Below are 12644 nucleotides of genomic sequence, written 5' to 3' on the forward strand. Positions count from 1 at the left end.
AGCGTTGTGTATCAATGTATGGTTGTACTACAAGCCAGTGACATACTACACGGCTACTAGCTCACAACTTCCATTTCTTTGCTAGTTCAACCCCCTCAGCTAGCGTTCCAACCCTGGCATCAATAGCATAACCTTCTTTTTCAAGCTTCTTCATCTCGTCAAACAGCGAGCTCAAAGGAACAGTAAAACATTCAATGAACTCGTTATCCTCGAGCTCAGGCTTTGGGTTCTTGTTCTCGGGAAGAGACATATCAACCCTGACGTGGACCATATGCAGATTGGTATTGCAAAGTCCTGGGTCTAATCAAGCCACAGATATTTGTTAGTTTTCAGCTCCCCAAGAAGTTGGATGACGCTGCGAAACGAGACCAAAGCTGGCAGCCACTGCCCACATACCGTTAAACATCAATGGACTAGTCTGCTCTGCCACGCCAACATAACCAGTCTCCTCCTTAAGTTCACGAATAGCACACTGCTCAGGCGTCTCACCCGCATCGATAAGTCCCGCGGGAACCTCAATAACAACTGCATCAATAGGGGGCCGGTATTGCTTTTGCAAAAGTAGCTCCGAGCCACTATCTTTGTTCAGAATAGCGACGATCCCCACGCCATCAAGGTCAATACCGGCAGGACGAGTCTGGGAAAACGCGGTTAGCATCAAATCCAAAATATAGATTCTAAAGGCAGAGAGTCTAAGAAATTGTTTGAGCTGGGTGGTAACCGAGATCCGACCAATGCATCCAATACATTGCAAGGCAACCAATGATGTGGGTTTGGTGGATACGGCACAGGGTAATACCCGGGTTTATGTCACCTGGCGCAGAGGCTCCCGGTACTGGGGAGCCCTGCTAATGCGAACCACCATTTCATGATTTATATGAGGCTGGATCTTAGTCTATCATGCAGTTGCGTTCTTGTGGCAGTTCCGAGGGTCTGTCACTTGTATACATGCACCGGGTGTAGTGCATATACCCCGGATATTGACCAACAGCGCATACATAGATAAGCAAGGAACAAGGCGGAGTAGGTCTTACCGTGCGCTCAGCTGATTCCCATGTTCGCTCGACACCCAGGGGGTCAGTGTATGTTGTCTTGACCATTCGAGCCCAGCGGGCCTCGTTAGGGTCCTGTTTGGAATAACGCGTCAGTCATGCGCTGGCACAATGATATCACCCCAACTCTATTTTATACATGGTAGACTGGGGATTTGTTGCTGAATAGACCCTCGAAGAGATTGGAATAACGTACCAATGGTCCCCGCGAGACGAGTTTCGACTTGGCCTGCGTGCGATCTGACATTGTGATGGGTGATTTTGATTGAAATGGTAACAAGCTGATATTGATATATCTGTCTAATGGAGTAGTTGCTAGATCAACCAATCTCAACTGGCAAATGGGCACCCGAGGTCGGGAGGGGTAATGGCGGGGTTGGCCCTTATCTTATCATTCTCATAGATCGGTCTTCGATGCTTTCAAGTGTTTATGAAAGAATGCAACTACACAATGTACACTAAACTCCTGAGTTGAAAAAAAAGATATTTGCTAAATGGTATCTCATTGCGCATCAAAACCTGTCTATATGAAGGCGGAAGATACGGAAGAATAATGCACCAGGCAAAGAAGAAGGTAGTAATAACCGAACACAGTCCAGCGTCAAGCAGAACGACTCTTGTGTCAAAAGAAATGGAAACACCTTTTGAGAACAGAAAACGTCAAGAGAAAGGGAAAAAAAAATAATAGAAAGAAAAAGCTCCCTAACGACCATACGCTCGCTATCATAACATCATGGGCGTATAAACGTCACCAGAGAAAGTTTAAAGGCTGGACTGAGCATCGCTGGCCAGACTATTCTCGATATCCTTCATACGATCCTCAAACTCAGACCAATGATACATGACGGTCTTTGCACCAAGGTCAGTCAGGGCCTTAGCCATCTCCTTCTGTGTCTCTTCGCCGTTATAGCTGCCAACATAGGCGATAACGGGAATACCGGCACGAACCGCCGAAAGTGCGCCAGATTTGCTGTCCTCGACGGCAACAGTCTCGCCAGCAGTCTTGCCGACCTGCTCGAGAGCATACAGGTAGATAGCGGGGTCGGGCTTAGAAGTCGGCTTCGGCAGAGAGCTGGCAGCGCTGAAGACCTTGTCTTCGTCAAAGTACTTGTCCTGGTCAACCTTCCTGATGGAAGCGAGCACTCGGCGCAAAGCGGAAGAGGAGACAACGGCAAGACCGTACTGCTTCGATGCGTAAAGCTTCTCCACCTCCTCGCTGGCACCGACACAGGGCTTAGCCTTGGCCTCCAACTTGGCAATGACCTTGTCTTCTTCCTTCTTGACGTATCCTTCCAGCTTCTCCGGCTCGATCTCGAAATTGTACTTGGTCTGCAAGGAGGCCATCATACCGCGGAAGTTTTGACCGACAAAGTCTTTGATGAGTTGGTCACCGGTATAGCGGTCGGGGATGTTGTTCGCCTCCAAAATCTCATTGGCCAGGTCGGCGCAAGCCTCAAAGGCCAGCTCCTCTGAGAGGACCAGAGTGTTGTCGCAATCGAAGAAGATTTCTGTGATCTGTAGACACGTTTAGCATCGGCGGGTCTCTCATGAGGAATACAATGATCCTCGTACCTTGCCCATGATGAAGATATGGAAATTAGATCCGAGGTGTTTTGTGTTTGTTTATTGAGATTGGGGGGAAAGTAGAGGTACAATGTGCGAAGTATTTGTTACGATCTAGGAGAGTCAGGTAAAAAGAGAAGAAGGTTGCCTGGGGGAAAGCAAAAAAATTAGGCGACTGGAGTATTTAAGCCAAGGCAAGAGCTGATCCCAAATGACGCCGAAATCAAAATCCCTAAAAGGAAACCGGGCCAGAGCGGGAGGGGCTCACTGACGTTGGGGCTATGTGTACCTGATACCTGGACTTGGCTTATATCATAGTGCCAAAGCAGGTATCCAGTACCTCGAACCTGGGGGTATGGCCAGATATTCAGCCAATAAAAGCACAGGTAAATATAGTACGCTAGTCTATTTACAGACTAGTATCCATTTTCTACTCCGGGCAGGTGGGATAGTTTCACCTTGCGTTTTCTCGCATCTTCTCGCATCTTCTCACCGGTTTATTTCAATCCATGTTTGAAATTTGCCTTATACAGTCTCGTGACTTTATTCAAGACTCTGCTCAAGTGACTTCTATATGCAAGTTACTTTATCACCTGATGTTTAGAATGTACAAGATTCTAGACTGCATGCATATGGGCCGTACAATTGGGTACTGAATACGATTCCTCCGTACCTACACATAAACCTACTACTCCGTAGGCCCGAACTCATGCACGGTCATGGCTCCGTCTTCTCATATTGTCTTCCCCTTGCCCTCCAAGGGGAGGCCGAACTCCAATTCGCAAAGAAAGCCGGGGGGCACGGAAATGATTGAGAAACATACATCAGCATGCAGGCCCGAGATTCCGCCCGTTGGTCCATCTTCCCGTGTCATCTTAAATAACTGCCGCGGTCAGATAATATCAAGTATGCACTTGGACGTTCAAAGCCTGCTTGGCGGGTTGGGAGAGACAAACCCGACATTATACCTCGATGCGGAGTAAGACCATTCTAGTTCCGGTGAGTAATGAGCGATTTGAATATTCAACTCATTCTATTATCACCGTGATCAAAAGGTAGTTTATCATCAACTGCTAGGGGGAGCAGTGCCCGACGCCTATCTTACCATTTTCGGAGCGCGGCAGTCCGGACTTTGACATTGTAGACTTCCTAAAATTTTAGCCAGCAATTATTTCATCCCAATAGCCAAATTTCCATATTCACACCACCAGGAACCATGTAGTACACCTGTTGTATATATCGCACGAACTCGGGTCCACCTATTCCCTCCAACCACCATGATTGGTCAGACTCAAAATCCCAAACGCACCTGCTAATTCCACAAGCCTTCCTTCACAACCCGAAGATCAAAAAACCAGAACATCTCATCAAATCAAATCAATCTAAACCAGCACGACCTCAGCGGATCTCGGGTCAAATCGTCATTTTACACAGCCTGCGGACCTGAAACGGCTCCTAGTACAACCCCAGAGTACACAAGCTGATATATTTGAATTCGAAAATATACTTGCTAGCTTTAGGCAAAAGAAAGCATGGGGTCCTCCGACACTTTTCCAACCCTGGAATCCCTTCATTTTCCGGAGCAGCTGTCAATCTCCCAGACACTTTCGTCTCTGCGTCGATCGGCGCTGTCCGTCGCCAATCGGCTCCAGTCTATTGAGACAGATGCCACCTTTGCGCAAGAGGTCGCTGACCACTATGGCTTACCACTGGTTGCCAATGAGCGCTGTGGAAGCTGGTATATTCCGCCTGCGGCCAAAGCCGGCAGCGCTTATTTCAAAAGCACCGACGGCCACACCGGTCAGTGGGATTTTAGCTTTCGTAGGTTGAACCTGCAGTTACTTCCGCTAGCTAGAGATCATGGGGGGTTAGTCTCGCATTTTTTTCACCGTCTTATTTTGCTTGTGGATTCCCATCTGTGTGGGAGTGCCTTTGGTTGACCTTCATTGAACTGTGAAGTATAAACCATGGCCAACTCTTATCACTGCATAATCATCCCAAAGGCCCATAAAAAGAACGCAAAAGGCTAACTACATTTTCTTTCAATTCCGCAGTTGTGTAATTGTGGACTCAACTCGCCGAGGCAAATGTATGTAACCACCTCTACCTGCACCATCCCCGATTAGAAAATTATCCACTCCCCTTACCCCGGTGGTTGCTATGCATGCCATCACTACGGCTAAGCCCGGAGCACTCTATTAACCCGCCCCTAGTGATGCCCGATGCATTATCAAAAACCGTCCCGATCTGGAGCGCCGTCCTGAACAGAGCCCTGTTCCCATCCGCGACTGCATACCACCCAGTCCGTCTTCCGCCCAATTACCTGGGCGCATCGGAAGAAGCGCAGATCGAGAATCGAATCGAAGGATTCGTGCATTCCCTAAAGGTACGAGTGCATATCATTAACGTGACTTGCGCAAACTATTGCACCACGACCCCTCATCCGGGCAAAAGTGGCTGATACTTGGTACCCAGAACCTAAAACTCGATCTGGACAGTCTGCGCCAGCAACTTGGCAAGCCAATCCAGATCGCATGGGCCAATAGGACATATTTCCACCCAGCGGACCTGCACAAGGGCGATGAGTATAATCTACTCGTACTATGCTCCGCTTCCAGGCGCGTGCATGGCGCCGAAATGTCCGAGGGCGGATACATCCAAGGCGCGGGTGATGATAGCGAGGCGTGGGCGTATGGGTTGACACCGCCGGTTTTCTGGGCTAACCAAGCTGTTTTGAAAAATACACCTGAAGACGAATTGCCGGAACTTATTGATCGGCTAGTGGCTGAGCATAAGCTGCTGGATGTGGCTCAGGACGCGACGCTCATTTCTCCCACGCGCAATTTGTACATTGGTTCGGGGACGGGCGTTGATGCTGGGAATCGGTATGATCTTGTCATTGACTGCAATGGGAGCATTGCGGCTGCTGAGGGCAATGCGAAGCGACTGAATTTGGGCTGTGATTCTGGGAAACTGGGAAGTCGGGATCTACGGAAATGTCTGGATAAGGTGCGTGAGTTCATCGGCGCCCGTCTTGGGACGGATTCGTCGCTGTCGGTGCTGGTTACCTGTGAAAATGGGAAAGATCTTTCGGCGGGGACGCTTCTGGCGATCGTTTGTCTGTTTTATAACGATGAGGGTATGTATGCAATGCCCCAGATGGTCTGGGTGATGGATTCAAACGCTATGTGAAATATGAATAAATAACTAATTGTTTCTCACAGGCGGCTTCGATGCCTCACTGAGCAAGCGGGCGATTGGCAAGCAATTCATTCGACAGCGTCTAGCCTGGCTCGTGTCATCGAAACATGACGTGAACCCGTCTCGCGCCACGCTTCAATCTGTCAATGCTTTCCTGATGCAGCCGCCGAATTATTGACCGCGAGCAATGTGATGACATTGCATCGCTTGGTCGGGTCTGATTGGTTTCGAAGCGCCTGGGTAATTAAGAACACGCTCCAAGGATCGCTCATTCGTTGTTCACAGCCTCCACGATAGCGCCGGCACTGCCCTGATCGAAGGAATCCAGCACGGCCATATCATCCACGCTGATGTCGAAGCTGAACACATCCGCGTTGGCCACGATTCGTTCCGGGTTGTCGGTCTTGGGCAGAGGCACCCAGCCCTTCTGCAGCGCGTAGCGGATCAAGATCTGCTGAGTGGACTTGCCGTATTTCTTTGCCACCTCTACTAGCGCTGGGTCGTTGGCTTTATAGTTTCGCACGATGGGCGAATACGCCTCGACAATAATGCCGTTCTTCTTGCAGTATTCGTCGATGACGCGCTGCTGGCACCACGGGTGGAGCTGCAAAAAATAGAATGTCAGTAATCACGATCAAACCAAGCTACCCATGTAGAATAGAAGAGTAGTGATATAAGCAAGAGCACCAACCTCGATTTGATTAACATGAGGCGGGAACACCTGGGCATATGAGCGCATCTCCTCGATGTGCCCCACACCGAAGTTGCTAACACCGATACTCCTCGCCTTGCCCTCCGCATACAGCTTCTCAAGCGCCTGCCACAAAAGCTTTCGCCCAGCAGAGCCCGAGCTGGAGGAGTGAATCAGGAACAAGTCGACATACCCGTCCGCGCCGCCAATCTTGTGCACGGAAGCCAGCAATTTATCGTAGGTAGCTTCGACCGAGGCTGCGGGGCTGAGAATCTTGGTCGTGACGAAGATCTGATCTCTGGGCACGCTGGTGATGCGCAATGCCTCGCCAACTTCCGCCTCGTTGGCGTAGAACTGTGCTGTGTCGATGTGTCGGTAGCCTGCGTCCAATGCCTTCAGGCAGGACTGCACGCACTGGTTGGTGGGGGAGCGGTAGACGCCGAAGCCGAGGCGCGGGATGCGAACACTCGAGTTCGGGAGGGGGAGGAGGTCGGTGATCTTGAAGGAGGCTGACATCTTGGAGTGATTGGCGAGTATTGTTGTTTGCAAAAAATAAGTCGACTGGGAGTTCTGAGTGTTTCAAAAGAATAATCTCCTGGCCCCGCTTTGCGAAATGAGGTCATTTTGGATGACTAACAGGCATGGTCTGGGCACCCGTGGGCCTGGGCAGGTGCGGCATCACTCCTACAATCCACAGTACCTACAATAGCTAAGTCAAGTTGAATTTTAGTCTAATTATCTAGCTATCGCAAGGAACTCCAACAGTTTACTGTCAAAAGCCTAGTGTTGGAAACAAATTCCGTTCCTAGATTTACTTGGCCACCAAAGAATTGCGTCATATCGTTTGATTGCGCTTACAATGGGGGTTGTGTTATTGCGCCATCGAAGAACACCGCCAGTATTGAACTTCAAATTAAGTATCAATGTTTATGCGAGAAACTAGGACTGTGTTACACTCAGGCGGATATCATGTAGATGTCTGAATATCCTAGCGACTTTGTCAGATTGTGAGAGATCAACCAAAGACCAATTCGCGCCCCGCATAATCTTCAATAGTACCCATAGACCGACGAAGACAATAACCTGTTTTAACAAGTCCTAGTTAGTAGATGTAAATTGAATTCGTTTAGGCACACAATATTTCTCTTACCGTCAGGTACGATGCTAAGAATGGCAAAAGATGGAACCCATTCCACAACGCAGCACCGTTTGCGACTAGTGAGACAAAGATACAGCCCAACAAGGCTAGATATGCCGTCAATGGCTGGCTATGGCTGCGGTATGGGTAGTCATCAGGATCCTGCTCGCTCCAGCGCTGGACGTGGGGGACATTTTCGCGTTCGAGATAATCACGATGCTGAGAAATACTGGGTGATAGAATGTCCGTTAATATTGCAACCATCAAACAGCTGGATTGTGAGACACACCATTGATAGAAGCGAATGAATGCCAGACACTCGCACCCCCAGACGATTAAAACCGCCGAGTATGCCATCTGGCTCAGTACCTCCACAAACTATTCGCTTTCATTAGTTCTGAAGTCTAGGTTAGAGAAGATAGGATGTCCTCTTACCGTATCCACGGAGGCGCGAGTTTCATTCGTGTTATTCGCAGAGGATTGAGCGTCGCTATTCCCGCGGATCAGCTGCAGGAATGGCACCCACCAGAACGCAACTGCGGAGAATATCATGGCTCGCCGGGGAACCTGTCGTCTATCCGTTTTGCCAAACCAAGCAAAGACACGCAGATACCATCTCTGACCTTCGCCTCCATCCAACCGGCTTGTTATGCCAAACAAGGTCCGAGAGGCGATGTACAGATTAGTACCCGCACAAGAGAGACACGTGAACACGAGGAAAGCATTGAACACGTCTGCCAAGTGCGGAATATTGGACATTGCCGCAATTGCAACGAATGCAGCACTCTTTGAAGGCATTTTGCACCCGGCCTCCACATCTATTGAAAGCCAACTGAGCCGAGGGAGAGCGCAATCATTTCGCTCTATATTCAACGTTGCGAGCAGCCCACTAATGGTATATCCGATCATTGCAAGCACAGGAATAAATATAGCAGAAAACTTGAATGATTTCCCGATATGGGCACCGTTAGACCGCAGAGACCTTCCTGGGGTTGTTGACTGTTCGTCTGTGCGATGTGGCCATTTTGCCTCTAGGGCAGAGGCAGCAACAACTTCAACTCCGGTGTAGGCAAAGGTTGCTATCGAAATGCTCATACTGGTATGTTCGTTAGTAGTTTGAGCAGATGGAAAGACACATGCCACGACTCACAGTAAAGCAGCGCCCCAGTTATTGGCCGCCCGTGTATCAAATTCGGTAGGCGATTCCCAATCTGATGATATCAGTATCTCAATCCGACAAGCCATTTATGACTCGATAGTCATTGCTTACACTTGGCGCCCAAGGGCTGGGTATCTGGGCCAGCTGTTCATCGTTAGCACATATACCCCCAAATAACAGACACACCCAAGCAAAGCCATAATCACTTTACTAACCTCCAAGATTAATTGCAATCAGTATCACGATGATGACACCAAGCAATACAATTTTGATGCTGCCTGTTGCCACTTCCAACCAACCATATATCTGAATACTCGTCAGCTGGCAGCTTCTCGGCCCCGAGGCCAAAGGCATTTGCATTGGTCAGCAATGACGGAGGAAGCATACCTCAATTCTTATGGCATTAATGCAGACTAGTATCAATGGGATCAGTAGATATATAATTAGGCCCTGTATAACCGGCCTGTCGCGGATGTAATCCCAAAAGTTGAACTCCGCGGCCGATGTTGCCACCAGTGTAGAAAAGGACATCGAATAGACAAACCTGTGATAGTTGTCAGTAGCTTTCTCCTCGTGAATGCCTAGATATTACCAATTCTTTCTATGAAACTGGTGTTTCTAGGGGGCAATGTACCAGTATGTGACACCGACCGCGATTCCCAGTTCTTCGTCGACAAACTGGCTAACATATACTGACAATGCACCAGGTATCGGCCAAATGCACAGCATTTCAGTGATACATTGCATGACGGCCCACGTTAGTATTCCGATGAAGATGAAAGATAGAAGCACTGCCAACGGTCCACCGAGTTCAAGAATCTGACCACCACGCCAGTAGAGACCTGTACCGAGAGTTGCATTGACTGTGATCATCTATTTATGTTAGCTTTTCCGGTTTCAAGATTGGTCGAATTTGGAATTTCGAATATGAGTAACGTACAAATAGATGGATGCCCCTCAGATATCTATTGACAGTCCGCTCACGGCCCAGTGTGACAACAAGCCGTTTCTCTGAGCACTTTGTGAGAATCCCCGTGCCCTTTGAGTCTGAAACAGATGAAGGTGACCATATTAAACTCGGGGAGTCATTTGGCGGACGAAGAAAAGAACTCTGAGATGGAGATGGACTTCCATTTGGATTTTGTTCCGTCCTTTGGGTGGGTAAAACACCAGAGAGCCAGGACCGTGCCCATTCTGGTAAGTCTGCCTGTGACATGACGAACCTGTATAGATCTCTATATACTCCACCGGATCATTCCACGTTGCAATGTTCGAAAGTAAGGGGCAACTTCAATAAAACTATAATACTGAGCCGCATTTTATGCATAATGCAAGTCTCACCTGTGAGAGTATTGAAGACTTCCCCTCAGATGCCTTGAATATTTAGACCAATCAAGTCTGGACTTATGCACGGGATCCTGGTCTTATCACACACCGGAGATGACATCCCCATGTGACATAGTGTTATCTCACAACTCTCGAATCAGCGTACCCCAGGCAAGCTTGCAAAGGATCGGGTATCGTCCTCCCGACGTTACATTGAACTGACCCTTTCAGCCGCTTGGGGTTTATCACACCCCCGTGTTTCGAACTCACAAAGTCAAAACAAAAAGATCGCAATTTGAATAATGCCTGAAAACGGACAGACCTCTCCTCAAACCACAAGTGCTCGATACTTACGTAGAGACAGCCTTCAGGATTTACTTGAACGTCTGTTCCCTGGACAAACAGACTTTGGGATTCAGGTAATTCGCCTGAGAGTTGTGCATCGGGCGCAGGCTGATTCTCGTGTTCTAGATCAAAGAAGACCAATGGTCCTTCACTGCCCCTAGAATAGTGGAGACTGTAAGTTAGTATGATCCTTTGTCTGTCCCAAAGTCGATTGCTGACACCTGTCCCACAAGGCTGAGCTCGAGTAAGAGATAGATGGTTCGTTCTCGCTGAAGAAAACTGACATGGAGTTAGTTCGGCTCAAGACGATTAGTACAAGGCTGGTGTGACATGGATATGAGGCAAACCGAGTTGAGGCGCAGCGGAAGGCACAGTCGTATATGTTTGAAGATCCGTGCAGGGGTGTAACGGAGTGGCAATTCAATAAACATATCCCCTCAGGCACATCTGATATAATAATCCAGATCATTTCAATCTTCTCTTATCATTCTCTCTACGTACTGCACATAATGACTTTATTTGATGATTACTGTCTAGACCGCCCGGCTGAACCCGTACAAGTCTTCGAGGTCGGACAGGATGCAACACTCCTCACAGGCTCATACCAACAATCAGACCTTCGCACGCTAGAGGATACGGCATCCTTTTTGGAAAACAGTCAGAACAAGCCTTACAAATGTCGCCTTGTGTATGTTAAATCCACATCACACTTTCTTCCGCTAATAATTGATAGGTCAATATGTCAAAAGAATTCCTGGCAAAAACTGCAGATCACTAAGCCTATGCTGGACCTCCTCGTCGCTGGACACGGGATAGGTCCATCATTTTGGGCGGTGCCATCGTGCTTTTATCGGCGCAGTGATGACCTCGAAGGGGTATTTTGCCTTCCATTTACAGAGTCCTGCTCTGGCTCCATAACTGGTACTTAGCTTTGACCGGGGTGTCAATCCTACTGCTAAATTGAAGAAACAGAAATATCCTACACTCTGAGATACCCCGAGTACAAGCCGCAAGAGAACAAATGGGTCATTCGCCAGAGTGGAATTTACCACCGATACGACAAAACTTCGTCCCACAGTCTTTTCGTACTGTTCAATCCCACACCACGATCCAAAGCGCATTTGCAGGCTGAGAATTCACTGCGTGATCTTCGCCCCGAAGTTGAATCCGACCCTTTTTGGTTACACCGGGTCTTGTTCTCAGAGTACTTCCCTGCCTGGAGGAAATATATCGCCGTACACGAACAACGATTTCTACCCCTTGCAGGCAGTACAATCGCCACTTTTATTAGTGGGCCATTGAGTCTAGGGTACGATAGCCTCAGCACATTGACTGCCTTGCAGACTCGATTTCTCGAAGTTCCAGCCATCTTAGCATCGGCGACAGATATTCTCGACGAGCTGTGTGCCGTTGTTAGCTCCGGGTCGGTGCCCTCACGAAATAACGCCGGAGTTCAGTTTTTCAAAAATCAGCGTCGAGAGTGCATTGCAAATTCCCATAATGCTTCGCATTTGCAGGAGCGGACACAGATTGTCTCAAAGCTGCTAGCCGACACTTTGCTATTTCGGAATCAGGTCCTGGCCAAGGAACAAAATTCAAACATGTTACAGCTGAACAAGTCAGCAGTATTCATCACCACTTTGACGTTGGTATATCTTCCGTCGTCATTCTTGGCCGTTAGTGTCCTTCCTGTGATTCTCAACACACCTCGGCCGTCAGATCTCTACTAACACTCTCACGCGCAGACTGTATTTGGTATGAACTTCTTTGACATGGATCAAGCGAACAATCGTATTGTCGGTACACCTATGATATGGATATTTTTCGTATCATCTATTGCCCTGACGGCATTCACGTTTCTTCTTTACTACTGGCTATTGCGTCGCGATGGTCCAGCGTTCCGTGCGCTTGTACCGAGGATACAAATTCGCCCAGCTTGGAATTTTGAACAAGTGAGGAGGCGGATCACAGGCGGCGCTAATGCCAGTATCGAGCTACAGTCTCCAGCTTGAGAGACAAGCTTCGATACAAGCCTTTAGCTTAGCAGTTATATGGAAGTCCTATAGATATTGAGCAGCAACCAGGTTGTAAAAATGAGATAGAGATACATGCATAGACAAAAATAGATAAAATGATGGTGTGTATGGGAAAATTATTACAATTACCAAT

At 48.3% G+C, this 12644-nt stretch overlaps 6 protein-coding genes across 6 annotated transcripts; 2 read left to right on the top strand and 4 right to left on the bottom strand.

Annotated features, from left to right (window-relative positions):
- Nucleotides 1–61: 61 nt before the first annotated feature.
- Nucleotides 62–1299, bottom strand: N7447_002637 (MutT/nudix family protein; the record flags this gene model as incomplete). Its single annotated transcript, XM_057226912.1, has 4 exons — nucleotides 62–300; nucleotides 397–637; nucleotides 1035–1127; nucleotides 1249–1299. The coding sequence occupies 4 exons, from the start codon at nucleotides 1297–1299 to the stop codon at nucleotides 62–64; spliced, it is 624 nt and encodes a 207-aa protein (XP_057090928.1).
- Nucleotides 1300–1814: 515 nt separating this feature from the next.
- On the bottom strand, nucleotides 1815–2633 carry N7447_002638 (HAD family hydrolase; the record flags this gene model as incomplete). Its single annotated transcript, XM_057226913.1, has 2 exons — nucleotides 1815–2567; nucleotides 2625–2633. 2 exons carry the CDS (start codon nucleotides 2631–2633, stop codon nucleotides 1815–1817), a joined length of 762 nt encoding a protein of 253 aa, XP_057090929.1.
- A 1514-nt stretch (nucleotides 2634–4147) lies between these two features.
- On the top strand, nucleotides 4148–5994 carry N7447_002639 (initiator tRNA phosphoribosyl transferase family protein; the record flags this gene model as incomplete). Its single annotated transcript, XM_057226914.1, has 4 exons — nucleotides 4148–4415; nucleotides 4829–5001; nucleotides 5091–5754; nucleotides 5840–5994. The coding sequence occupies 4 exons, from the start codon at nucleotides 4148–4150 to the stop codon at nucleotides 5992–5994; spliced, it is 1260 nt and encodes a 419-aa protein (XP_057090930.1).
- A 90-nt stretch (nucleotides 5995–6084) lies between these two features.
- On the bottom strand, nucleotides 6085–7023 carry N7447_002640 (aldo/keto reductase family protein; the record flags this gene model as incomplete). Its single annotated transcript, XM_057226915.1, has 2 exons — nucleotides 6085–6420; nucleotides 6508–7023. 2 exons carry the CDS (start codon nucleotides 7021–7023, stop codon nucleotides 6085–6087), a joined length of 852 nt encoding a protein of 283 aa, XP_057090931.1.
- A 423-nt stretch (nucleotides 7024–7446) lies between these two features.
- N7447_002641 (uncharacterized protein) lies at nucleotides 7447–10020 on the bottom strand (the record flags this gene model as incomplete). The annotated part of the gene is made up of 9 exons (XM_057226916.1): nucleotides 7447–7590; nucleotides 7658–7874; nucleotides 7935–8023; nucleotides 8081–8741; nucleotides 8796–8856; nucleotides 9020–9110; nucleotides 9192–9385; nucleotides 9452–9677; nucleotides 9745–10020. 9 exons carry the CDS (start codon nucleotides 10018–10020, stop codon nucleotides 7447–7449), a joined length of 1959 nt encoding a protein of 652 aa, XP_057090932.1.
- Nucleotides 10021–10984: 964 nt separating this feature from the next.
- Nucleotides 10985–12487, top strand: N7447_002642 (Mg2+ transporter protein CorA-like/Zinc transport protein ZntB; the record flags this gene model as incomplete). Its single annotated transcript, XM_057226917.1, has 4 exons — nucleotides 10985–11163; nucleotides 11209–11396; nucleotides 11448–12151; nucleotides 12221–12487. The coding sequence occupies 4 exons, from the start codon at nucleotides 10985–10987 to the stop codon at nucleotides 12485–12487; spliced, it is 1338 nt and encodes a 445-aa protein (XP_057090933.1).
- Between the last annotated feature and the right edge of the window lie 157 nt (nucleotides 12488–12644).

Source organism: Penicillium robsamsonii (assembly GCF_028829455.1).
Source record: "Penicillium robsamsonii strain IBT 29466 chromosome Unknown utg000001l_segment0_segment0, whole genome shotgun sequence".
NCBI classification, from domain to species: domain Eukaryota; kingdom Fungi; phylum Ascomycota; class Eurotiomycetes; order Eurotiales; family Aspergillaceae; genus Penicillium; species Penicillium robsamsonii.